Below are 26461 nucleotides of genomic sequence, written 5' to 3' on the forward strand. Positions count from 1 at the left end.
CAGGCTCACCCAGCAGGGAAACTTTAATGGGGGTGGGGTGCACAGTATAGACCCCTAGACTAGATTAAGTATATTAGAAGCAAGGACTCCATCAGTTCTGCCAGGCCCGGGAGAAGGAGAATTGTGTGAGCACATAGCTGGTGTTGGGAGAGGCAAAGTAGGGGGTAGGGGGTGTCATCACTTTGGGAAGGCACCTAGTGTAAGATACCTGTTGCTCTCATCCTTCTTGCTCTGGGGTCCCAGGAGTTCAGCTGACACCAGGCAAACACAGCAGGTGTGTGTGGGGGGGAGGGGGAGAACTCTGTCTTCGTGGTCGTCATTGGAGGCAGGGTGTGGGGCCAAGGCTGACTTGAGACTCTGGAGCGATGCTGCAGGAACTCTGTGGGGAAACAGAGGGTCAGGGCTTTGGCTGAGAAGGTCCAGAAATTTGTAGGGGTTTTGTTTTAAGGGGGGAAGAGTTCTAGAATTTTCTCCCTTAAAAGAATCCAACTTCTTGGGGAACCTCCTCCCGAAGACTTCACAGGCGCCACAGTTGGAAGGGGCGGAGCCCTTAGGCAGCCCGTCCTAAGGGGCAGCTCAGCGCTTCTGCTGGTCACACGTCCTAGGGGACATCTGGGCTGTAGAGCCTCTCCATCGGGCGGAAGGGGATTGTGGGGTTTAGCAGGGTGGGCAGGAAGGCATTCTTAACTTTGCCCTTTTTTCTTTCTCCATTCCCGTCTGTCTCTCCATCCATCAGCTATACCCAGGGGCCACGGGGGTCTCCTCACCGGGGCCTCCCCGAGGTTCTGGAACTCGATGTGTGCGTAGCTGTGTGGGCGGTGCCTGGCCCCGGGGGCGTCGCCTCGCACCTCCAGGGGAGGGACCAGGTCCAGGTCTACATAGTTGAGGCCGCTGTCAGGGGGCTCGGGGACGTCAGTGCCCATTCCTATGTAGTCGGCGGCCGCGTACACAATGCACACGTACTCCCCGGCTAACTCTGACGGCGGCTGCAAGCAGCGCTGAGCCCCTGCGGGTCCCCAGTCGTCTCCCACGCCTAGATGAGGGCCTTGGAGCCCGGGTCCAGGCTCCCCAGCCCCAGGCCTGTAGGAAAGAGGCAAGAAGCTCGAGGAAAAGGACCGTGGTGCACAGAGGCTCATGGACACATATTCAGTGATCCCTCCATCCTGGAGCAGCTGGTGGGAAGTGGCTTTGGCTGAGGCAGGAAGGCCCGGGGTTGCCATCACCATGTAGCCACTGGTTTGGCCGCCCCCCATGGGCTCGTAGTCACTCCTGGCTCCCTTGGTTATGTAGACCCCGCCCAGCTCCAGCCCCTCGGGGTGTGAGGCTGCTGCCCCCGGCCTGGCCAGGGTCTTGAGGGTTGCTTGCTCGCTTCTCTCACTCAGGCGTCCCAGACGGTACAGGCCGCTTGATTGGGCCGCAGAGGCTGGGGTCTCATAAGATCGAGGGACAGAGGGTGTGGAGGCACTCGTCGGGGGCTTTCTTGGCAGTGGCTCAGCCCTGCCACCAGCACCACTGTCCCCGATTCGTTTCATGGCGGTCAGGACAGTCTCGTGAATGCTTTGGGCCACGACGGCGTCGGGCGCCTGTAGCCACAGCTCCCCGGGACCCGTGGGTGCTGAGCGGCCAAGCTCCAGGAAGAAGAAAGCGTCGGCATGGCCACAGCGGCGCACGCTGAGCAGGGACAAGCGCAGGGCCGGCGGCGGAGATGGCTGGGAGGCCCTGGAGCTTCTGCCCCCGGGCTTCCGCAGCAGGCTCAGTACCCCGGAACCCAGGCACAGGCAGTAGTCGCCGCTGCCCAGGCCTCGTGCCCGCCCCAGCCCCTTGGGCTGCAGCGTCACGGGCCAGACGTCCTGAAACGGAGCGAGGATCCAGGCCCCAGGGTCCTCGTGGGAGTCGGGACCTGGAGAGACAATGGTCTGGTGATAGGGGATCCCGGGCCGGCAGGCTGGATTCACTGTGGCCCGGGAACTGAAAACGTGTAAACCCTTCACGTTTGGTCTTGATTTCGGAGACCTGGGGAAGGGACAGACTATGGATAAACCAAATCCACGATCATCCACCTCCCCCACCCCCTCCCGGCTCGGGCCTCACCGGCGGCGGCGGCGGCGCGCGCCTGGAGCAGGGCGCTGTACCACGCCTGCTGCTCCGCCTCGCTGGCCGCCGCCACGCCCAGGCTGCGGTCGCGCGTGTACAGGACGATCAGGTGTCGCTGACGCGCGTCCACGCGCTTACTGATGGTGCACGCGCCCTCCAGGCTCACGCTGAACTTGGGCGGCGCTCGGCCGGCGCGGAACTTCTTCTCGCTCTCGTAACACTCGAGGCGCTGCGGGTAGGCGCGGAGCACAAAGAAGCGGCGGCGCTGAGACTTCTGCTTCCGCAGGTGGCCGCAGAGCCGCACATCAGCCGGGCAGGCCCAGGGCCGCGGCGGACCCAGGGCCATGTCGGCCGACTCGAACTCCGGGGTCGTCGTGGGGCCTCCGGGCTTCATCCCGGACCCAAAGCAGTAAAATGTCCGGAGCAGGGGCTGGGACGGCAGAGGTGGGGTAGACGCAGCGGCCCCCGGAGAGGGGGGCGGCATCCTGACAGGCGACCACCCGTCTTGATGCCCAGCGTCTTTCCCCCGACTCCCAACTTGAAGTTTGGGGCAGGGGGTCCGCACCGTGTGCCCCAGTGGCTGCCCGGTGGCCTGAGACACCCGAGCCTCCGACAGACTCTGAGGCTTGACCCCTGCGCCTCCCGTCGCCTCCTCTCCTCTCCTCTCCCCTCCCTCCCAGCGCGGATCGAGCCGAAGTCCCCACCCCTGCGAGGTTAACCCTTGCGCGCCCCGGAGCTGGACGCCGGGTGGTGGGAGTGGAGTGTGAGTGGGGAAACCCAGGAGAGGCGGCCTCCGCCTCACCCCACCCCGTGTCCTGGGACTGGGCTTTTGCAGGGGCGGGGGTGGGGTGGCGTATCTACTGGTCTGAGCTGCCGGCCGGCCGAGAAAGCGGCGAGGTGAGGCGAGTGTGCGTGGAGCCACGTCTGTGGTGACCGCGCTGGTGGCGTCTGCAGTCCTAGAGGTGAGCGGGCCACTGAGCCGGGCCACCCTTACAGTGGCACCCCCTTCCGGCCTCTGCCACTCCCCACTCGGAATGGTGTCTCCTCTTCCCACCCAGGAGTGGCTCTGTTCTCTGCCTTCCCAAGTAATCCCAGGAGCCAGGGCTACGGAGCACTGGCCTATGCTGATCTTGGAGGAGATGGAGGTTCAGTTTCTCTGCGGGGTTGGGGCCATAGGAGGTGTCTTGGGGTAAGTTAACTTCTGGATCGGTCCCTGTGCACAGACCATACCCACCAGGGTTCCAGTCAAGTGGCACTGAAGGAGAGCCAGTAGAGGAAGAGACTCTCTCTCAGGGGCACTGCCCTCTTGCTGCACCATTGCCCTCAGCCCCTTCTCACCACATCTGTTCAAAAATAACGCTGCCCAGGCCAGCTGAAGGCTCTGATCACAGAAGTGCAGACTCTCTGCACTGGCGGAGGTACCCTTTGCCCCTTGCATCCCGGGAGGCTTGAAATGGGGTTGGGATTCAGACGTTTTTACACCCCACTTCTGATCCTTCCAAGGACCACTGACTCACGTTGGGGGCGATGGCGCCGGTCAGTGCGCACTCTGTGAGACAAACCGGTAATTGACACATGGGTGGGGGCCTTAGAGGACCTTATGATTTCACTGTCACGGCAAGTAGGACACCTACAGTGGAGGAGCTGAGGATTTGGGAGAGGGCAGCTGTGGCCCCTATTAAAGATGGTATTTGGGGAGGAGCGCCTTCAGGTGAGTTAGGAGCTGTACCAGGAGTACTGAGGCAAAGCCACTTGGTTCTTTTTCTCCGGCTAGTCCAAGGGCCAGGAAAGCCTGAGTAGGAAGGGCTGGGCTTCCCACCCCGGCTCCTCCACTTCCCAGGCGTGGGAGGAAGGGGTTGGTCTATGAGCTGGAATACTGGAAAAGCCAACAGTGCGTGCGGTGTGCAGGAAGGCTCAGATTCTTGAACGCCCTTTAAGGGTCATGCTGAAAGTGTGATGCAGGGCACCACCTGGCATCATGAGGATGGGCATCTGGCCAGCAGGCAGCAGCGCCCAGGTTCTGCTCCAGGTGCCCGCCCACCCCCACCCCGGTCAGCCAAAGCCTCTCCAAGGTGCCAGAGAGGTGGCGGCAGCTCAGGTGGTGCACGTGGGCCAGCGGCAGCCTCCACCGTTGATGGGTGTTGGCCAGGGAGAGGCAGGTATGTGAGAGATCCTGAAGTGGACACCAGAAGTATATTCAAGGTCATAGCCTCCAGTGTGGCCTCAACATATGCGCCATGGAGAAGTGGCAGGGACACAATAGACATCTGCAGGCCTTTCCCCTTCCTAGTTTTGGTGCTGCCTTGAGGAGCAGGGCACCCATGGGGGCCACGTACCTGCTGTGCTCCTGCCTGGAGCCTTACTCCCCAGGTTTGATTTGAAGCTACGCACAGGAGGGTCTCTTCACATCTGCTCCTTCCCGCTCCCCACCAACCAGTCCACCTTGGAGCACCCCAGTCCTTGCGAAATCACAGCTGCTGTCACAGAGACCAGCTCCAGACGGCCTTGTGTCATTGAACCCCTAAGTGCTGGGTAAAGATAAAGCAGGAAGCAGCAGGGATTGGAGCACCTGGGCCCTGGACAAGCAAACCTGGTCGAGTGGGTTGGTAATCAATGCCAGGTGATTTAGCCTGCTGGGTACCAGGAAAAGCCTGGAGCCAAACGACTGACTTAATCAGTTGCCCTGGCAACAACATTGCCCTTGGCTCTACCCAGACGAGATTGATTTGAGCCTGTTGCCCTGGTAACTCATGTTGCTCCCCCGGGACAGGAAGTAACAGAACTTCAGCTCTGTTGGGTGAGAACACCTCCCCCAACCTGAGGAGGTCCACCTGTGCATCCCACTGCCAGGTGCAGGGCAGCAGTGGGATGGGCTCTCCACATTCTAAGTGCCTATGGAAGACTCTTGTTACCAAAGGGGAGCCCCCAGGAAGGAAGCTGGGGCACTAGGGCCAGGCTCTTCCCGTGTGCCCCTCTCTCCTCCCTCCAGGTTCTCACTCCTCTGGAGGGGTCTGCAGGGACAGCGCCAGCCCCTTCCTCCATCGGAGAGCTTGACAGAGGTCCTGGGCACTGGCTCCTGCTTCCTCACCCGCAGAGGCAGCCGCCAGTGACCTGCTGAAGGCTGGGGTCAAGCCAGAGGACTGTTGCCTGCAGAGCACTGTCACAGCATTGGCCAGGGGGACATGAGCACTTGGTCAGAAGCCTGGTGGCAGTCTGGGTGAGTCCTTCCAGCCCCATGGTGTGGGTCCAGATTTGTAACCACCAGGCAGGGCCTGCAGGGAGGCCCTGGGCGACGGGGCGGGGGAGCACAGCCCAGTCATTTAGACATTTCCTGAGGCCAGGGATTCTTCCATCTTTGCTGCCTGCCTGGAGAGAGGACGCCGGGTGGAGGCAGCACCAGGCTGTTCCACACCGAGAGGCAGCTGCGGTCCCGGCCTCGGCCTACGCCCTGCGAACTCTTGATTTTTCTGCCCTGGAGTTGGACGCTGACCCGTTGTAACTTCTCTGACTGGTCATCCTGCCCTGGCCAGTGAGCTGGTGGGGGTCCATGTCGGACAGAGTGACTGAGAAGCGTGGAGGGGGGACTGCAGGGAGGTCCTGCGCCCAGGCACTGAGCAGTTGAGATCCCTGGGAAACAGCGGCAGTGTGACTCAAACAGTAAGAAGCACTTCAGCTGCTGGTCCTTTAAATCTCACCTCCAAACCTCAGTGTTTTTGGTTAGGAAAGGAGGCGCCAGGGAGCTGGGGAAAAAGCCTCCTCCTCCCCCTCCTTCTCCACCACAAGATTCCAGCTTCCCTCCCGTCCCTGGCTCTGAGCAGAGAATGGGGGAGACACAGATAATCAAGGGTGACAGAGAATACCCAGGGAAAAAAAAAGATGGTCCACCCTGGGAGCGCCACCAGGAGATGGAAGGAGAGTAGAGGCTGGAGAACGGGAACCACAGACACAAGACGGGATGGGGACTGAGCCCTGGGAAGGTGGGGAGGCCACACCTGGCTGCGCAAAGAACAGCAGCTGAAGGTATTTACAGGAAAAATCCTCAAAGTAAATCAGTGATAAGACTGTCCCGGCCTCTCCTTGCTGTCAGGTTAAAGGTCATTGGGTGGAAAGACTCAGAGGAATCCCAAGAAGGGAAGACTGAAGGGGCCAGGGTTCCCAGGCAGCCTTAGGAAAGGGAGAGGCGCTCACAGCAGGGCTGAGTTCGGGGCCTCTCCTCCCCAGGTGAGGTGTCTAACTCAAGCCAGCTGTCTTGTTACCACACACACAGCCTAGACACTGTTGACACAACATCCCCAGGTGGCAAGGGTCTGGGGAGGGGCTGAGGAGGCAGCTGACCTGGGACAGCTGGACTTTGACTAGGCCCTGCCCGACCCTCATGCCGGGTCCTCCTCTGCACCCCCTCCCCCGCTCCCTCCACTGCTAAAACTGGACTCCAGTTCAGACAGGGACTGGCTCTGTCCTTGGCGAACAGCAGCATGGGCACTGACCCAAGCAGTCACGTTGACTGACATGAGGCCCCTCAAACTGGCCCAAAGCAAGACCACGAGAGCCATTTTTTTTCTTTCAAATGCAGTTCTTTTCCAACATTGCCTGCAACAGCTTTGGTGCAGAGATCTGGGGCCAGGGGGAGGAGCGGGGGAGGCACAAGGGAAAAAGAAAGGAAAAAAAAAAAAAAGCCAACTGCACAAAGCCTTTCTCTGGAAAAGCCCAGGCTCGGGGTGGTCGAGAAGTGTGCCTCCTTCCCCACCATCCCCTGGAGCTCTGGCTTTGCGAGGCACAGATCCCATTCCCCGTGTGAAAGAGCTGTCTGGGAGAGGAAGAATGGCTGCACCTGGATACGTATGTGTATGCATATATATATATATATATATATATAATAGGCTATATTAGAAAATTCTCTATGTATAAATATAAAACACTGGTATCCAAACATGACACCACAGCTAACTAAAGTGCTTGACGGAAGTTGGGCATGTATAAGTATGTAGGTAAAACTACTCATCCTGAGGGAGCTGGGGAAGCAAAAACATGGAGAAAGGGGTGCTGTCCCAAGCCAGGGCACCAAGGGCACTCTGGCTCCCCAGGACCTCCCCGTCCCGTCTGATCACCATCCCATGTCAACACCATGCACGCCTCATCCCCACCTCCGCCCTGCTTTCCCCACTGTGCTTCTTCCCACGAGGAGAACAGTGTTAGACAGCTGGGCAGTGGGGAGTTGTTCCCACAAGGAGCACAGCTCAGCCTGTGCCCCCAGCTTCCTCTGCCCACAGGGTTCGGAGTGAAGGGAGCGCTGGGGGCAGGAGAGGAGGACTCTTGTCATCATAATTAGTAATTTGAAAAATAAAACACCAAGGCTCCTCTAGGCCAGGCTCTGCCAGCCCGCCTCCCAGGCCCCCTACCTGGGTGGGGGCTGGAGGAGGAAGGAGGAAGCCTTGGGGTTGCTGACCCGGGAAGCTGCCCTTTTATCTGCAAGCCCCAAGCAAAGCATTAGCACCTCCACCATCCCCAGACCCCTACCCTGCGAAACAAGACCCATCTGGTCTCAGACCCGCAAAACTGCCACAGGCAAGTGGTCATCAGAGCTCCAGGGAGTAGAGGGGCCCCAGAGAGCAGCCCCCCGGACACAGTGCTACAAGAATGGGTTGGTGTTTGGAGGGTTGCAGGCAAACGGGCTTGATGAGGATCCAGTCTGGAAAGAAACAATCACCACAAATTGTTAGATTAGGGAGGAAAAGCTGGAGGCCACGGAAGAAATGCAGCTCAGGATTCCTTTCTCCCTCAAAATTGCTGTGCTGAGGGAGGAGGGAAAGTAAGGGAGCTAGGAGGCAAGCAGAGGGGCGGGTAGCGCAGAAGCTCCTTAACCAGCCCACTCATCCCTGGGTGGGCCAAGGCAGTTTCACGAGGAAGGGGCGTGGTTCCGCCCCACATTGCCCTCTTCTCCTGGAAGGATTCTGTCCCAACCCCCAGAGTGAAAGGCCACACCCACACCAGGCCCGGGCCCTGCACCGGCCACTCACCATGAAGGGGTTGGTGGAGATCCCAGCTGGCTGGCTCAGTGGCCTCTGCCCCAGCTTGGCAGATCCCTGGTCTCCGAAGGAAGAGCCTGGCAGGAAGAGCAAAAACTCAGCTGACGGGAACCCTGCCCCTCGGGGCTAGTGCTGCCTAGCTCGCCCGCCTCCCTGCAGGGCAGGCCCAGTTACATCCCAAGGTGGGCAGCCAGTGGGGGCCTCCCCAAAGCCGGGAAGAAACCTGTGGAACAGTCAGAGGACACAGGCAGGTCTGTTGCTTCCCTGGTCTCCCCCTGCTGGTCCAAAAGGGAACTAGCTCAGATGTCTGGCTCCCTAATACGTATTTCTAATATTCACACACACACACACACACACACAGAGCAGAGTCCCTGGGGGTGGGAATGGGCTAAGAAAGGAGGGTGCAGTCTGAATCCCTTACCATTCTGCTGCTGAGTCACTGAGGTCGGTGGGGGGAAGAGCGGTGGGGGGAAGAGCGGTGGGGGGAAGGGGCTGGAAAAAGCCCCGGTGGGTGGCACCGTCTGGGGGAAGCCAGGCCCAGCACCGCTCATCCCAAAGCCTGGCCCTGTGGAGGGAGGGAGGGACATGAGGTAGGTGAGGTTCTGGAAGGTGGGCAGGAGAACAGTTCTTCCTAAGTCCCTCCAAGACACAGAAATGGGATATCGTTTTTTCGCCACCCAGAGGTGTGGAAGTACCTGAAATGAGCACGAAACCCTTCAGCGTCCAAGCATCGTGTCAACCCTGCCCTCTCCGGCCTGTGGCCTGTGGCTCGGACAGCAGGGTAGTTATGATCATGGGGTCAGCTTTCTGCCCCCTCTTAAACTGCATAAATCAAAGCAAATTACCAGCCCTCTCTGCCTCAGTTCTCTCATCTCTAAAACGGGGACCATGCCTATCTTCTCGGACTGCTGTGAAAATCAAATAACGGATGTAAAGCCCTAAGTGTTGGGCCTGCCACGTGGGTCAGCTTGGTAGCAAATATTATTCTCTCTTCCTGGCCTGAAGGTTTTAGAGGAACAACAAAAAAACAACAAAAAACAAACAAAAAAACAAAGGGGGGCGTGAGTGTGAGTTTGGAGAGAGAAAAGCAGAGGCAGGGGCTGGGGAGGGGCAGGAGACCACAGGACTCCAGCTGAGAAGGGCAGGAAACAGGGCCATGGTTTCAGGTGGGACACAGAAGGGAAGGAGGCTGGGCTCCCAGAGGGAAACTGAGGGTTGGAGAAAAAAGAATCACCACACTACCAGTCAGCATTAACCCTTCGGAACTGGTTCAGGGAAGGGGCAGCCTGTCTTTTCTAACTCCAAAATTCTGATTTGGTGACCTAGGGGCCTCTAGTTTTTGCCCACTAGGTGGACTGGAAATTAAACCGGCCTGGCCTGGGCTGGTGACTCTGGAGAGAGTCAGGGCCAGGGGACAGTCTGGAAGGCTTACCTGTGGCCAAGCCATTGGGCTGGAAAGGGTTGGTGGAAGGCAGCTGGGCGTGAGCAGCAGGTGTGGTGAAAGGGTTGAAGGCTGCTCAGGGTGGAATGGGGTAGAGGAGGGATGAAGAGCTGGTTATTTTTCTCTCATTTGGTTAATATCGTGATAACTGAGCATTCCTCTAAATCCTGGTGTGCATCTCTCCCCACTCCCCTCCCTCCAGGGTCCCCAATTTCCTCTTGGCCTTAGATCCCCTCCCTGGGTCTCTACACGCAAGACTCACCTCCAAAGGAGAGCCCTGTGCTTCCGCCTCCACCAGTGGTGGCCGACTGGAGCGTGGGAACCTGGCTGGCCATCCCGAACATGCTGTGATATGGGGAGAAAAGTCGGCGTGCACATCATCTAGCACCAAGGAGGTGAGCTGGGCAAGGAACTAGGAGATGGCAAACTCTGTCCTGCCGGACGGGAGGAGCCGAGTGGGCTGGTATAAGCAAGGCCAGGCTTTCCTGGCCGGCTCTCCTGCCTGATGGCAAGCTCCCCAACATCTGGACCTACCTGCTAGGGATGCCTCCAGCTGATGCCCCGGGTCCCAGGAGGCTGCCCGTATCTGCAAGGCTGTTGGGCTGACTGGCAGGTGCCAGAGGAGAGGCACCAAATGGAGTCCCCTGGCTGCTCCCTGGGCAGGCACAGGAAGTAAAACAGGGGGTGCTGGCATGAGACAGGACGGAAAGGGCAGGAGAGATGGAGGCAGAGGTGCAGTGGAGGGGGAGGGGAGGGATGGCACAAACGGGGTCCTCTGAGGCAGCCCGTTCTTCCCCCGGATCGGATCACCCAGTTCAGGAGGGTTTGTCTCCCACCGAGAATTCTAGGCGATGTGAGACTCAGCCCTTCTCAATCTCCCTAGCGCTCAAAACCGCCACTGCAGAGAGAAAAGCAGTTCTTCCTCCTCGTCCAGGTCACCGCCCCTCCTGCTCTAGTTTGGCTTACACTTCCCATTTTTTTCCTTAAGAGATGGAAACGTCTGTCTTTTGCCTAAACAGCATTTCCATTTATGAATAAATCATATGAAGGGGCAGGTAGAGGGGTGGGGAAGGAGCTGTGAAGGGCAGAAAGGCTCAGGGACACTTGGGTGACTCGGGGAACGCGGAGATGGCACTGGAGGTGCTGAGCATAAATCTCCGGCCTCGCCAGCACCCTTCTCACTCCCATCGAGCCGCCTGCACCCCTCTCGGGAGCCCCCTGACGCCAGGACCTCAGATCAGGGCTGGGACACACTGCCCACGGGGCAGGGCCGACAGCAGGGCTCTCCCGCCCTCCCTGGTCTTCATAGTCAACATGGAAGAGCCTCACAGGGGAAGTTTACAGAACAGCCCTCGGGGCAGGTTAGGGTTAGGGTTAGGGTCCAATCAGCAACCTGGTCTCGAAGGGAGAGGCCTGAGGCCCTGTCATTTTAAGAAAGCCTCTTTATCTGAGTGTCTAAGTCTCATTTGTAGTGTGGGGTCCTGCCAACTACTCTGGGCTACAGTGAGGGTAAAATGAGGCTACAAATGGGGAAAAGCTTGATTTTTCTGAGTGCTGTAAGACTTTTTGTTACCGAAGGGAAACACACTTTACGTAGTGCCCGCCTCCTGATGGTGCTCCGGAAGGGTTTGCTGAAGGAACAGCTGAACAGGCAGAAGGAGAAGAACTGGATTCCAGTTGTGGTTCTGCCACCTGCTACCGCTGTGACTTCAGCAAACCATCTCTCTCACTCTCCGGAGCCCACTTTTGTTCTTGCTCCCCAACCCCGCCCCCTGTAGGGTGGCTGTAAAGGCCCTCTGAGATAAAGTATTTTGAAATCTATAAAGCATAACACAAATGTGAGGTTTTGTCATACCTATAAGATACTACTTCCAGGGTCAGAGAAGCAAGACAAGGTCTCAAAGGAAACACAGGATGGCTGGCTCAGATGGTAAACACGAGCGGAAAGGGCCCGACCCACAGCCCTCAGCTCTGGCCTTTCCACGCTGCCTTGAACAAGAGGCCTTGCCCATGGCCTTGGCCTGCTAACTCCTACTCACCCTGCAGGCTTAACAGAACCATGTCTTCCATGGGCCTTCCTGACTCCAGTGTTTGATCCTGGTTTTCCTCTCCTAGCACCTTGTTCTTTTCCTTCCTAGCATTTGACATATTTATAGTGATGTATTTTTGTTTATTTCTGTATCAACTGGGTCTCCACTATACCAATTCCACTGCCAAGAATTCCCTTACAGATATAACTTGCCAATGTGCCGAAGCAGAGTTATTAACTGCAGCACTGTTTAACAGCAAAAGACTGGAACATCCTAAATATTCAACAACAGGGAACTGAGCAGATAAATTATGGTCTAGACAGAAGTTGGACAGTGGTGCAGCTATACAAAAGAATGAGGAAGCTCTTAATGTACTACTAAAAAAAAAATCTAGGGCTGGTGCAGTGGTTGAGAGTCTGCCTGCCGATGCAGGGGACACGGGTTCGTGCCCCGGTCCGGGAAGATCCCACATGCCGCGGAGCGGCTGGGCCCGTGAGCCATGGCCGCTAAGCCATGCACCTCTGGAGACTGTGCTCTGCAACGGGAGAGGCCACAACAGTGAGAGGCCCGCGTACCGCTAAAAAAAAAAAATCTAACAGTACTGTGATTTTATTTATTTATTTATTTATTTGGCCGCACCATGCGGCTTGCAGGGTCTTAGTTTCCCAACCAGGGATCAAACCCATGCCCCCTGCAGTGGAAGCGTGGAGTCCTAACCACTGGACCGCCAGGGAAGTCCCTAATAGTACTGTTAAGTTAAAGAAAAATCGAGGTTCAGAACAGCTTGTATGTTATGCCATAAAATACTCAGTAAAAAAAAAAGAGAAAACAGGACAATAAAAGATAAGTAAGTGAAGGCTACTGACCCCTTTCCCCAGAGGCACAGCTGTGGAGAGGTGAGACGAGAGACCAGCGTGGGTCAGGCTGCAGAGACATTTTGTAGGACGGGAACTTGAAGTGTATTTGTGGGAAAAAGGGGACATGCCGGTAGAGGTGGAGAAAGTGGAGGTGAAATTCAGATAGGAAAGCTGATGGGACCAAGCCCTGCAGAAAGTGGGAAAGGACGAGGGAGGTAACCTTCGCAAGGGAAGATACTTCTCTTTCTCAGACACGAGAGGAAGAAGAGAGAAAGGAAAAGATAAAGACACAAGGCAAGGAAGGAAATGGCAGGGTCGGGGTGGTTCTCAAATCCGCGTTGCTCCCTGGTCCCCTCAAACCTCAGCCCTCGTTTCTTGTCAGTACAGTTTTGGGCTTTCTTCTGAGCACCTCAGAACTGTAATGTGGATCTTCCTTTTCTAAAGGGTGAGGCTGCTGTGTTTATCCAAACCCCTCTGTTAAGGGTATCTTCCTGGTGCCAGGCACAGAGCATACCTGATGGGGATGGGGGACCGGCTGTAATGTGGAAGGGCCGAGAAGCCAGCAGGGAAGCCGAGTGCCCAGGGCCTGCCTGCGAGGTTCCAGGGATGGGCTGCTTCTTGAGAGCCAGCACTCAGGGGACAGTGCTCTCCTCAGCCCCTCTCCCTCCCCAACCCCTGGGCTTTCCTGAGGGACAGTGCTAGGCTGTGGCCACTGCAAGCCCTGGTCTTCAGTCCTCTCGCACCCACAGGCTGTGAGGAAGGCTGGGAAGCCACCAGGGCGGTGGTGGATCTTTGGCTTCTCAGACCCCAGGCCTTTCCTTTGCCCGACAGACTCGAGGTACATGGACTTTCCCAGCGGACACAGCTCCCCGTCCTTACTGGGGTCTGACTCCTCAGTCTTGCTCTGGGCCCTTGAGTCAGGGTGCTCCCCTCAGTGAGGACCAGGCTCTCCGCCGAGGGCGGGGAGAGAGTGCTGTGCGCCTCCTGGCCGGCGCTAGAGGGCAGAGCCGGCCCTGGCTCAGGCAGGCTGGGCTCCCTGCACCGAGGGCGCATCCTCAGAAAGGAGGCCAGCGCTCCCAATACCTGTGCTCCTTTGCTTCCTATCCACTGCCAGAGCCTCACTCCACACAGCTGGATTAGTAGACTTGCCTTCTAACAGTTTCAGGGGAAACTGCACTTTTAGAAACCCCCCTTCTCCATACTCCCCCTCAGATATATAACAATACAACCAGCCTTGTCAGAAGAGACATCCACCTCTCACCCAAATCTTCCTACTTCCTCCCCAGTGGTTCCTCACGTCACACTCACAGTAACACCCTCGTGGTCATGGTGTGGCTGGGAATGAATGGGATCTGCCACTGATCACACATTTGATTTTGGCCAAGCTGAGCCAGTTTCCTCAGCTGCAAAACAGAGATCTTTCTTTCCTCATGGAGATGATACGGGGGTGCTCCCCAAGCACCGTCAGCGCTGGTGAGCTCTGGGTCTGGCCGTGGGCTGTCTGCTTCTTGAGATGAGCAGACACTGGACAGACGGTCCATCCCAGGTTCAGCCTGGGATGGCTCCGGGGCTGATGCCTCCCTTCTCTCCTTTAAAGCTTGGCACTTTAAGCACTCCCTTTAAACTGATCAGTTGCGCTAGGAATGCATCTCTCAACCAGCCAGTTTATAACCACCTTGTAATAGGCTGTTTCCTTTCCAGATCCCATTCCTGGGAATAGCCCCCTCTTGCTAAGTTGATTATTCCTCTACCAGTATACATGTTTGCCAACAGCATACAAAAGGGCCTATTTCCCCACACAATACTGGCCATTATTCATCTTTAAAAATTTTGTGAATATAATGTGCAAAATTACTATCTTATTCTAATTTGTGTTTCCCCTGATTCGTTAGGTTGAGGACATTTTCATGTTTTTTCTGGGTATTATCTGCTTCTATCCCTTGTCCATTATTCTAGTCTTTCTTATTAATAGGAGTTTAAAAGGCACATTATGGTTATTAGCTTTTTGTCTGTTTTCCATGTTGTAAGTGTCTTCTCCTCATCTGCTTCATGCCTTTAAGGACATGAAACATTGTGTGGGGACATTTTTTAGGACATCTTTTACCATACAGAATAACATGTTATATAGAATAACATAACAATTTCTCCTTGTTAGAATTTATGGAGATTTTGTTTCCCAGTATATGGTCAAATTATAAAAGGGTTATATGTTTGAAAATAGTATATATTCTGTATTTTTGTTACAAAGTTCTACTTATACTTCTTAGGTCAAACTTGTTAAAGTGTTCCTCAAATGGTCAACTCTCTTCCCTCCTTGTCTATCTACTCCACCTATGAATCTTGTGAGAGAATCTATTATAGGCTCCATCTGTTGGTTTATCAGATTTTCTTTCTGTCTAATAGTTTTTGCTTTATGGATTTCAAGGCTACTCTGTCAGTTACTTTAAGTTCACAATGTGAGAACTCTGTTGTGAATTTTAAATTCTGTCAATATAAAATGTCTCTTCTTGTTCCATTCAAAAAATTAAAGACAAGAGCAACAGTGAGAGGCGGGGGCGCTGTGGACAGCAGAGAGTCAGGAAGTCTGCGCTGTGGGATGGGCTCTGCTGGGCTGTGGGCTGCATGACTAGGGAAACTGCTAACTGCCTCCTTTGTTAAAGGCTAAATTTGAGGGGTTCCTTCCAGACCTCAAAACTCTAGGGTCAGAGGACCTGAGACAGAGGCTTCTGCCTTGGGTCGGCTGTGGAGTGGGAGGAATAACTTACCGAAGCTGTGACTTCCAGTTAGCATCCGACTGGCTGGCAGTGAGGGTGGGGCAGGGAAAGGGCAGGTAGGTGGGGAGGAGAGAGAGAGTGTCAGTCACTGGCCGTCCCCAGACATCTGTCCTCACAGCGCTCCGGCTGCCCTCCTGTGTGCAGGATGTCCAAAGGAAGGAGGCAGCCCGAAAGCTCTGAAGCCTGATTGATGTCTGGGAGCTTCGGGAGGGACCGAGTGCTTTCGGGGCCTTTAGACTCTCCTTCCATCCCACAGGAACAACACGATGCAGTGTTGGCAGGCTTCTGCTCTAAGAGGGATGCCTGAGGACTTCTGGAGACCACCTAGGATGCTGATCCAGACCTTGCCCTGGGGGCCCTCTCAGGGAAAGGTCATGTCCATTCTCATGTTTTCTAGGACTCGGGTCTCCATTACTTCCCAGTCAGCAACCTCCTAGTGCATAGCCTGCACAACTCCTGATGCAGTTTTAGCCATTTCCTTACATGAAGAAAGAGAACAGAGCCCCTTCTTCCTGACAAGAACCCCATCAGACTGCCCTCATCCTTTCCTGGAGCTTCTCCTCTTTGTGCGGTACTTTGGGTGGGTGCGGATGTGAATGCAGGGTGATGTATGGGTGTGGACAGTGGGTCACGGTTGCAAGCAAGGAAGCCAGAGGGGCAGAGCTTACCTGGGGGTGCTGGCTGCGCCTGGAACGGGGCTTGGCCAGCTGGAGGCATGCTTCCAAATGCAGAAGAGCCAGGGCTACTGCCAAAGGCATCGAAGTTGGCAAAGCCCCCATGGGAAGGCGTCTGGCCTATAGGTGGAGAGAATATAAAGGTTATGTTTATATATGATGTATATGTAATCCATATCACACGGACTAGTTCTGAAGGCCAAGGGCTGCTCAATGGGACATCTGCCTTCCTGCAGGGTCCTCTTCAGAGGGAGTTGGCAGGAGCCTGGGGCAGAGAGCCAGACACATGCAGGGGGAAAGGGCATCTCAGAGGCCTCCAAGTTCACTCCCCATTTTTTATCCTTACTCCGTGAGGCATTAACATTTTTGTCAGGGCCTAGTTTAGGCGGAATCATGGAAAAAGATTTTGCTGGGGGGAAGGGCTTTAAAAAGGAAAAAGGGAAACTAGATAATCACTTTGTTCCACCCTCTACTGGCTACTGCTGATCTTCTGGAAGAGGGCAGGGGAAATGGAACCTGTGACAATCCCCTTGCCCCACTTTAACAGAGAGAGAAACTAAGAAAAAGGCTCTTTCCAATGCTCTAAGAGGGAGAGCTGGGAGCCCCCAACTGCCATGCTTTCTGGTCAAACTCCCAAAACGAATCCCGGCTGTACTCATCTGACCCCCACCCTCCCAGCCATGATACTTCAGAATTACCATCACGTTCATTCCTGTGCAGAGAGCTAGGGCCGAGTGAATTCCTTGTGTGATGGGGACATATGTTGTAGGAAGGTTCTCTTCCCAAGTCCCACTTACCCCCAAAGGCTGGGAATGCAGCAAAAGCTGGTGCCACCTGGGGAGCAGCAAAGGGGTCTCCGCCGATGTCGGCCAGCAGGTCAGTACTGGCTTTCTTGACCGAGGAGGGGGGAGGTGGCTGAGAGCTCCGGGGCTGGGACGTCCGGGGCTGAGACTGACTGACAGACTTGGAGGAGAAGGCAGTACATATAGCACTCGGAATCCCAGCCATGACCCAGGCCCTTGCATGGCTCCCCGGGCTGCCCCCAGATAGGCGAGTGGAGAGAGAAGAGAGGCAGAAACTACCCTCAACCAAGAGGGTTCCCGGGCAGAAGGTGCCTGAGCCCTTCTCATCCCTAATTCCTCTGTCCTCTCAGTGCAGCAGCTCCCAGAACCACATATTTTAGAGCACGTTAGTCAAGGCAACCCTGAGATACACAGGGATGTCGCCCAACAGCCCCTCCTCATCTTTCCCAGGCGCCTGAAGCAGTGTCCTGGCCCCTGTTTTTCCTTGGAGGAATGGTCACGTTTGAAGTTGATACTCTGACTTCCCTAAATACCACTTCCTGTTGGGGTCTTTTTTCCAAAACATACAGATCCAAGGTGAGAGATGCAAGACATGGGAACAGCAAGGCTGAGAACCTGCTCACACCTCTTGGACCGTCGTCTGCTAAGTTCAGGCAATTGGATTTAGGAAACTGATACCCCTGCCTCCCAAATCCCAAAATAAGCTGCAGGGCACATCTGAGAGTTACCTGGCTGGAAGTGGAGGCAGCAGCCGAGAGAGATGGCACAGGATCCCCCAGAAGTGTCCGCGGGGGCTTCCCTTCTGGAATGGAGCCCTGGACGGGGGTGGAGGCGCCACCTTTGGTATAAGTGGGCCCTTTGACTTGGTCTGGGGGGACATACCTTGGAGAAAGAACAGTAAGGCTAAGAGGAGAGGGGTGAAACCTTGGACCTTGCTCAGCTTAGGTGCTTGACAAAACACAGGTTACAGCAGTCAAAGTCCTTTCTCACTTTCCCTACTGATTCTCTTTTTTGAACTAAAGGGAATTTAGCAACTTAGCAAAGTTCTGCCTAACTTGAGCTTCCCCTTTACTGTCAGGTGCTCATTTTTTTCCTGCAGGGATGTTCAGTTGGCTCTGGCTTGTGCCGGTCTTCCCCTCATCTCTCCCTCCTCTTTCTGACACATCAAACCATCTGGGTTTCAAGTAATAACACCTGCAGTCATGCTGAGCAACAGGTGATCCTATTTTCCAACTTCCTACTCAAGGGTCCCCTTTTATTTCCTGGGAGTATCTTCAGGTTCCTCCTTCTCTGCCACCTCATCTTCTAAGTGCTCACGGTCTATCCTGCCGGCTGCTGCGCCTTCTGATCAAATCCCCTTCCACTCCAGTGGATGCGGTCTCTACTCCGGATGTATCTTCTTTATCCCAAGGACCGCCCCCCGAAGGGACTCCAAAATTCTGTTTTATCCACACCAGTCTCCTTGCTCCCTGAATTCTCTTCTCCACCCCAGAGTTACCCCCAACTGTACACACCCCGCCACCCCCCAGAAATCGAACAATAGGAAGTGACACCTGGGGAGAGAAAAGGCAAGAGAGAACAGAGATGCTGTTTCCTCAGCAGGAAAACAGGGGACATATGAATCACGGGTTAAAAGCATGAAGCTAGAGGACATGTGCTCCCAGTCACCTCTCTCCATAAATGAGATCAGCTGAGCTATAAAAATGAACCCAGACTCCCTAGTGGGGGCCATAGCTCTCCCCTCCAACCAGTCTACTGTCTCCCCAAAAGAGGGGACATCAAATCTGCAAGGTTAGTGACCAAGAGCAAGTTGTTCTTTCCTGTACCTTTGTTATTTTGAAGTCAGAATTCGGCCCTAACTGAATCTGAAGGGAACAGACTCAACCCTCGTCTAGCCTTTGAGAGAAGCCCCAGTTCAGCTCTGGAAACTGGACTGTAAGATGAAGTGTGTCTTGGACACATGTCTCCAGAGCAATCTCTTTCCTCCTCCTTACCATCTCTTCTTCTCATATTTTTCCTGGAGAAACTCCTTCACCTTCTGAGGATCCCTGGAATCTGGTATTAAAGATGTGCGAGCATCGAAAAGACCCAGCCAAATCTTCCTGCAAACCTAAAGGAATGAAGTCAGGTGGCAGAGGAACTGAGGCAGAAAGCATGAAATGGGAGTCAAACCATTTCCAGCTCATTTATCAATAGACGTTTATCGAGCATGGACACAATGTGAGGATCTGGATACACCTACAAAACAGACATGATCCCTGTCCTCGCAGAGTGGATCATCTAACGGGGAGGTCATGCCTTAGATAAATAAAAATACATTTATAATGACACACTGTGACACATCTTGTGAAAGAAAACAGAGGGCCATGAGAACTAAGGGGGACTAAATTTGGATGGAGGTGGGGTCAGGAGCAATTTTCAGAACTGTAGCTTCCAGAACACCCCCTAGAGGCCCTTGTTTGCACCCTCCAAGTTAAGTCTGTCACCCATAAGCTAGGGGTACTGCTGACACCAAGGCTGGCATCTTCCCACCAGCAGATTTAGCTGGAGAAGGGGTTTAACTCCCTTTCAAGTAAATGACATGGCTTAGACCCAGTTGCCGAGGCTCCAGTCAGCAGAGCTGGCTCCAGGAGCTCTTGCTTGGAGGGCCTGGCTCAGTCAACCCTGAACGCTCATCACTGTGGAGCATTTCCCCCCTCGAGTGCCCAGGAGCCACCCCCGACAGAGATTTTGCTTCTTCCCCTGATTCTTCCAACAAGGGGCCTGGACAAACCCCAAATTTTATAACTGTCTGTAAATGTACACCTGGACATAAGTTAAGATACCTTACGTACTAAAAAATAAGAGAAACTCGAACAAAAAAGAAAACTGTAGGGCTTTTCTACACTCTTGAGGCAAAGCTCCACTGACAGATAGGGCAACTGCAGCCTGGAACCCTTCCGTCTGGGGTGGCTCACCTCGTTTCCACGGGATTGCAGGAACACTACTTCAGGCTCAGTGAAAGTTGTCATGGAGATGGACTTGACACGATGAGGGGGGTTCAGGCCTCTCCTGTGGGAGACAAATAGAAAAAAAGAGAAGTAGAATGCCACTAGCACTGCAGGTCTGTTTATGGGAGGAAAGGGAGGGGGAAAGGATAAAACTACACGTACATGAAACTCTCTGACTGAAGCTACTTCCTAATTCAAGGAAAGAAGGGAGGCAAGAATGTTCTGGAGGCTTCTCATGAGAGACAGGGAACCCGAGTCACTCTGGAGAGAAAGGTAGAGCCTGCCCATCCAGAAGCCTCCTCTACCTCGGCTTAGACCACAGCAGCTGGGTGTTCAGGCTGAGGGGTATTTCTGGGAACTCTGGCATGGGGGCACTTCCCGTTTCCTGCTTCATCACTGTTTGAGCACATCCTCAGGGTCCCAGAGCCCATGGAGACACAAATCCCTCATGCATGAGGGAAAGCAAAAATGAAGGCCCCCGTGACTATCCCTGATAATACCAACACAGATAAGATTTGGAAACAAGAGTCCCTAGGCTGGCTGCTCCCCCTCTTGACTACACAGGAGGGCGGTGTGGTGGAGGGATGGACCGGGCCTCTCTTTTTAGGGAGTGATCTCTGGGAAAAGAAGTATTCCAGACTTCCTTTCACTTCTAGATCTTTCAATGAAGCAGGAGGAAGTCAGGTTCAATCATGAGTATGAGACGGGCATGAGTCAGGAACATATACCCTGTAGGGATGCTTTTGTGCCAGCTCTGTGTATTCTGTTAACTCCCTGGGAGTCCAGCTCTGCCCACAGATGCCCTGTGGAGATTACAGCTGAGAAGGCTTCCTCGCCCCCACTCAGCTGCCCTCCAGAGTGCTCTAACCGGAGCCTGGGGCCAAGCCAGGCAGGCTTTCAGAGGTTCCCCTTTCCTTACCTTCAGTTTTACTCTAGTCTGAACCTATGGCCCTCATCACATGAAAACACAACTGGCTGAACCAAAACAAATAAATTAGACGCTGGGGTCAGGAGTGAAAGACCATGGGCACATGCAAGAAAGACAGTCTCAACTGATAAGCCCTCTTCTGGTTTTCACTCCTCTGGAAAAAATAGGCAAGGCAAGACGTGAAAATAAAAGTAACGGTCCTGGCTGACGCCCTCAGGAAAGCGAACAAAATTTACCAGATGGAAATCTTAGGGAAAGGTGGAGAAATCACACATGCAGGCTTACAGGTACACACGATGAATACAGGTGCCCAGGCGAGCCTGGCAGAACGGCAGTGCGTGGGTTAGCATAAGTGAAGGCAGCCTGGGCGGGGAGAATGGACAGAAGACAGAGTACAAGGTAAACAGTGAAGGACAGCTGTTCTTTTGGACAAGTTACCGATTATGGGATTCTAACCAAGGACAGGAAGGACACTGGAGGCTACAACTGGGGGCATTTTCAGCAATTCTGCTACTAGACTTGGATGGGTTTCAAAATACCCCTTTAAAAGATAAGCAATATCAAAGAGGACGGATGACCTGAGGAAAGATGAGAGCCGGGAAAACCAAAAGCCAGGCTTTGTAACTCGGTGTCAAACCATAGCTCTTAAACCTGATTTGACCTGAAGACTCTCTTCTGATTGCATTTCAGAGACTCCAGTTTTCTCTCCTAAAGCCTCTCTTACCAATGGCTTGGTTCTGTTTTGGTCCTGAAGTCCAGACATCCCGCAGTCCAGACATCCCACTTTGATACTCTTTCCCTTGCCCTTTCTCACCTTAACCACTGTGCCCTTCCCCCTGGGAATGCCAGGCCTTTCCGAGGTCTAGCCAGAGCAGACTTCTCTGTTCCTATGATCCTGGGCCGCCCTATCACCTCCCACTGACAAATATTTACTTTGCTAAATAAAACACAAGGCATTGCGTTTGGCACTGTGGGGGATGCAAAAATTATAGGACCTAGTCCTCGATCACTTGCTTCCAAGAAGGAGCCAAGGAGCCCGGAGAGGGTACTTCGCAATGCAGCAGGCGCACACAGTCAGATGGGGGAGGACATGGCACCAGGATGCAGCAGTGAGGGAAGAGAAATGGTCATGGGAAAAGTAAAATGTATTATGTTTACACTAGAAAAACAGATTCTAAGCCTATCACAAAAAGGTCATTGACATTTCCTGACAGGACAACCAGGAACTGTTAGCAAAGTATAAACAGGGAGGTGTGCTTCCTTGGCAGGGGTGGGGGGTGGGGAACTTGACCCACTCATCAGTCTAGAGGGGATGCTTAGAGCAACAGAACTTCCTCTGGCTGAGCTTGGATTGGAGGGGTTTTGAGGTGGGGTGGAGAAAGGATAAAGGAAAGGCAGAGAAAAGAAGTGATTTAGGTGCTTTGGGCCAAATGAATCTGGTGGAACAGGATGTTTCCATAGCACAGTACAAAAAGCACTGCTCTGACCTTGATGTCTGTGGACTGGATCATGTATAACCAGAGCCATGGTTTGGGGGCAGGGAGAGTCTACAAGGCAACACTGCAGCCCAGGAAGAGGGCCTAGTTACACGGCCTATGAGTCAGAGCGTTTGTCTCTGAATCATAGAGAGGCCACTGCTGGCCAAGAGAAGCAATTTAGAAATGAGAGCCCCTCTCCTCCCAGGAGCCGAAATCAAATGGTCTAGGAGTGTTGTGTGTTACCGGGTACAAACCAGGGTCATGTACTGGGCCAGATGGGAATCACTGGCCTGGAATTAAACAGACCCAACTCTCCAACTTGCAGCCAGTCTCCCCAACATAACTCTCAGGTTCTCCCCAAAACAAGAAGAAGTGAGAGCTTGAAGGAGGCACTGCTCTTTGGTTATCACAGCAAATTTATTCTATTATTTCTAACCAGGAGGAGCTGGGGAAATAGAGATAAAGGTATTTGCCCAGAATAGGGCAAGTTTTTCTAGTTGAAGGCAAGTACATTACTAGGGCTCAAGCCTTCAGCCCAGTCATGATGTCTTCTTCTACTTCAGTTTCTCTTTCACAGGGCACCTAAAGGGCACTTGAAGTACTCTGACTCCCTCTCTGAAGCACTCTGAATTACTTGGCAAGTGAAGCGACTTGCAGAGATCCTGAAGTCTGCCCAATCCTCCCTCTCTTTGCCTCTCTCCCTTCCCTTTGCTTGTATTAAGCATACTACTATTTCTGCAAATACCACATCTTTTGTTTCTCTGTGGTCATCGCCCTCAAACTGGCCCATGTTTTGCTTCTATCTTGCTTCACAGAAGCCTCAAACCTGCTCAGCTGCTCAGATAAGAAGGGTTCTGCCAGGTCGACAGTGGAAAAAAACAGTTCTACCCAGCACCCAAGTTCCTTCATTTGTGCCAGATTTGGACTCGGGCATTCCTTACCTCTGAATATTTGTGTTCAAATTCATACACTCTAGATTGTGTTTCTTTGCCCCTGGGATTCCATTCCTCTGCCTCTGAGCAGGGTTCAGCTAAACCAGGTTAGCTCTTATCTTGGACCCAAACATTACCAAGAAGAGTCCCTCTTAGGAAGGCTCCCCATTACCCTGCTCCAGGGTCAATTTCACTAATTTTAGGGAACTCCTTCCTAACTGAAAGTCCCCTGCTTCGACCCATTTCCTGAAGTTCTTCCTCAGTGACAATAATAAACAGCTGCCCTCATGTAGAGACACGTGGAATCCTGATACTACCAGCTACCTTCCTCTTCAGGCTCAATCTCAATCCTTTCACATTTTGCCCCCTTTCTTCTCACCCCTTTGTTAATTTATTATTTTCTTAGGAGCTTTTCAAGTTGTCCAAAGGCCCTATACAATAAAATGCCTAAATCTGTAATTTTAGAGACTCTGTCCATCTCTGCCTGGCAGAAGTGAATATGAAAGGAGAGGTGCGGACTTCCCTGGTGGAGCAGTGGTTAAGAATCTGCCTGCCAATGCAGGGGACACAGGTTTGATCCCTGGTCCGGGAAGATCCCACATGCCGTGGAGCAACTAAGCCCATGCGCCACAACTACTGAGCCTGTGCTCTAGAGCCCGTGAGCCACAACTACTGAGCCCTCGTGCCTCAACTACTGAAGCCCGTGCGCCTAGAGCCTGTGCTCCATAACAAGAAGCTCATGTACCGCAACGAAGAGTAGCCCCCTCTCACCGCAACTACAGAAAGCCCGCACGCAGCAACAAAGATCCAACGCAGCCAAAAAAAAAATAAAATAATTTTTTTTAAAAAAGAAAGGTGAGGTGCGAGGGGATGGAGGGACAGGACTAAAATAAGGGCAAGGCATACGTCTACCTCTCCAGCCCAGACAGATGGAAAAGTACTGAATTATTGAACAACATACTATACCTTTCCTTCCATGGAGATAAAAGTGTTTTGGTTAGGAACAGCTATTAGCGAGCCAGACAGGGAAACTAAGGCACCAGAAGGGTAGCAACTTGTCACAAATAAAGAGCTGTCAGGCACATCTCTTGACATCCAGTCCAGGGCTCCGTCCACCTCAATCCTGACTTAATCCCACTGTTAGAATAAAGTTGTAAAGAAGTAGAAGAGACAAATAGCTACTACTGAGACCTGAAAGATGGTGGATTAAAGGACAGACTCAGACAGACAGGTCAGGGAAGCATGTCACATACTTGGCTGAAAAACTGGGTGTCAAAGATAGTGCCTAGCCCAGATGCCAATGAGATCTCAGGCCTCTCCATCTATTTCCTTTTTAAAGAAAGTTGAGGCATTTTTCTTTCTTTTCATTTCTCCATTGAGGCATCCAAGCAAACCAGAACAAGAAGGAACACTGAGGCACTGCTTTGGAAAGAAGTCCTTTTCAGTGGCAATTTTTACCCCCCCTAGCTTCAAATGGCAGATTCGTCTTCTAGTTGAAGAGTGAGAAGTATAACTGAACAGACAAGTGTATGAATAGATTAGGGAGAGTAAAAGGATCTCTATCCAGGTTAAGGAAATTAGGTATTGGAAGAAAACCAAATGAATAAAACTAGGTCAAATTTGGGACCTACCACTGTGGCAGCATGTATGTAAATTTAGAAACAGCAGAAATTAGCAGCCTCTCTCTCAGGCCCTCACACCAACACTGTGGGTTTCTGCTTGAGCTGAGAAAAAATTTCTCATTGAAAAAGACAGAAAGAATGAGCTCGCATATGCAGAGCTGAAGGCACAGCCATACCCACCCCCACTATTAAAATCTCAATTTTTCTTCAGATCTTGGGAAATTCAACTTTGGCTGGAACAGTCAACTTTGTTATTATCAGTCAATCCAGCCAGATGGGAACCCTGGCAATTCTGCTCACTGCCCCAGAACACTCCAGCCCCCTAAGTGGTCGACATATTTGTAACACACTCAACAGGAAACTGGCTTTCAAGAGAGCCAAGCCTCTGTCTCCTTTCTCTGGCTATGGTGTGAAGTATGATACTTCAATTTCCTCTCCTTCAGTATCCTCTTTATTTTAAGCAAGAATATTTCTTCTCTTTTTATCATCATAGCTGAATATGAGCTCTCATCACTCTCTAGCCCATGCTGAACTTTAGTTTACTTCGTAGCACTTATCACTACCTGAAATTATATATTTCATGACTCATTTAGAGTCCAAGGCCTCCCCTAGGATGCAAGCTACATGAAGATAGGACTTTGTCAGTTTTGTTCATTACCACAACTCCAGTGCCTAAAACAGCGACTGGGGCTTCAAAGACACTTGACAAACATTTGTTGACTGATAGACTGATGCAAGATATTGGCCTACTACTACGATTTTCACTAGCACCACAAAATCCAAATCTGTGGGCAAGCAACCATGTGGATTTAAGACGTTGACTGGTGTATGGGTCACCGTGGAGCCACGCCTCTCCATTGCCTGCTGGGCTGTGTGCCCCCTCCTCACTCTACAGCCAGCAGTAAGCACGCCCCACCTCACATTCTGCCTATGGCCCACCTGCCAGCTCCCAGCCCTTCCCAAGGTACATCAAAGGGCACTGGTAATACTTTGTGAAGACCCCTTTTAAAGCTTTACACGCTTTGCCCTAGTCCATGCTATTACGACTCCAATTAGCAAAGGAGAAGTACCAAACCACCAGAACCCCGGCAGATGGTCACAGCCAGGGCAACTAAAGCTTTCTTGTAGTTTCTTCTGACATTTGTCTCTTTATAATCTCAACATGCCTTCAGTTCAGCTTCATTTATTGGTCCAGCTTCTTGACCCTTCACTCTACCCTCACTTCCTGCTAACAAACAGTTGGCCTAGCTTCTGATTTCCCAACCACCGAAATGCGTTCCCTAAAGTCTACCACCTTGAGAATCACTCCGAGTAATTCTCATAATGCTTTACCAAAGTACTAAGCAAAAATGTCCTTTCGAGAATCTTCTGAAACTAAAAGAAAAGGGGGAGGCTGGTAGACTCCCACCACTTGGTCCTATAGGAACTTAGCTTCCTAAGGAGCTAAGACCCTAGTTGGAAGTTACGTGCGCCACAGAGACAGGCCTCTTGAGGTACTTCTCTGTTAAGCAACCTTAGGCCATCGTCAGCCCCACCCACTGTCTGTCCAGATCACAGGTGTTTGACATTTCACCAGTGAGCTCAACAATAATGACCACAGGAGGAAGTGGTAAAGTTCTGCAAATTGTGCACTGATGTTTAAGGAGTTAACTTGTCCAGCAAAAGAAACCGGGTTTTTAATGTGAGCCAGATCCCTTGGCCCTCCTTCTGTCCTGATTGAGGGACATTCATTAGAGAAGGGAAGTGTTGTCTATGGGATACTTTAAACCAAGATCTATAAAATAATGATAATGATGTCAGCACTTTCCATTT

At 52.9% G+C, this 26461-nt stretch overlaps 2 protein-coding genes and 1 long non-coding RNA gene across 6 annotated transcripts in view; 1 reads left to right on the plus strand and 2 right to left on the minus strand.

Moving 5' to 3' along the window:
• On the minus strand, positions 1-6487 carry LOC116740211 (insulin receptor substrate 1-like). The gene is made up of 4 exons (XM_032605605.1): positions 4431-6487; positions 2092-3050; positions 768-1900; positions 1-379 (listed from the first exon to the last, which is right to left on the minus strand). Exons 2-4 carry the CDS (start codon positions 2576-2578, stop codon positions 317-319), a joined length of 1683 nt encoding a protein of 560 aa, XP_032461496.1. The 5' UTR covers positions 2579-3050; positions 4431-6487; the 3' UTR covers positions 1-316.
• On the plus strand, positions 5182-15884 carry LOC116740214. Its single transcript, XR_004345839.1, has 3 exons — positions 5182-5311; positions 9764-9956; positions 15620-15884. It is a non-coding gene; the product is annotated as an uncharacterized LOC116740214 (long non-coding RNA).
• AGFG2 (ArfGAP with FG repeats 2) overlaps positions 6557-26461 on the minus strand; it is a 21973-nt gene continuing 2068 nt past the window's right edge. For 2 of the 4 annotated variants that reach the window (XM_032605606.1, XM_032605609.1), the window contains exons 2-13: positions 19657-19750; positions 18694-18809; positions 17428-17581; positions 16694-16859; positions 15891-16016; positions 15214-15246; positions 10096-10216; positions 9824-9906; positions 9553-9633; positions 8542-8685; positions 8112-8197; positions 6558-7783 (exon numbers count right to left, since the gene is read on the minus strand). In XM_032605606.1, coding sequence (XP_032461497.1) covers positions 7724-7783; positions 8112-8197; positions 8542-8685; positions 9553-9633; positions 9824-9906; positions 10096-10216; positions 15214-15246; positions 15891-16016; positions 16694-16859; positions 17428-17581; positions 18694-18809; positions 19657-19750 — 1264 coding nt within the window. In that variant the 3' untranslated portion in view covers positions 6558-7723. Of the gene's footprint in view, positions 7784-8111; positions 8198-8541; positions 8686-9552; positions 9634-9823; positions 9907-10095; positions 10217-15213; positions 15247-15890; positions 16017-16693; positions 16860-17427; positions 17582-18693; positions 18810-19656; positions 19751-26461 lie in introns of all 4 variants that reach the window. The other 2 variants (XM_032605607.1, XM_032605608.1) reach the window with 2 other exon arrangements.

This window comes from Phocoena sinus, chromosome 15 (assembly GCF_008692025.1).
Source record: "Phocoena sinus isolate mPhoSin1 chromosome 15, mPhoSin1.pri, whole genome shotgun sequence".
Lineage (NCBI taxonomy): Eukaryota > Metazoa > Chordata > Mammalia > Artiodactyla > Phocoenidae > Phocoena > Phocoena sinus.

What these genes read in the sequence shown, in the direction of transcription:
- LOC116740211 (XM_032605605.1), bottom strand. Translation starts at nt 2,578, where the DNA reads ATGCCGCCCCCCTCTCCGGGGGCCGCTGCGTCTACCCCACCTCTGCCG. An exon ending in GCGCGCCGCCGCCGCCGCCG is followed by an intron (nt 1,901 to 2,091) that starts GTGAGGCCCGAG and finishes TTGTCTCTCCAG; the next exon opens with GTCCCGACTCCCACGAGGAC. An exon ending in AGAACCTCGGGGAGGCCCCG is followed by an intron (nt 380 to 767) that starts GTGAGGAGACCC and finishes GTTTCCCCACAG; the next exon opens with AGTTCCTGCAGCATCGCTCC.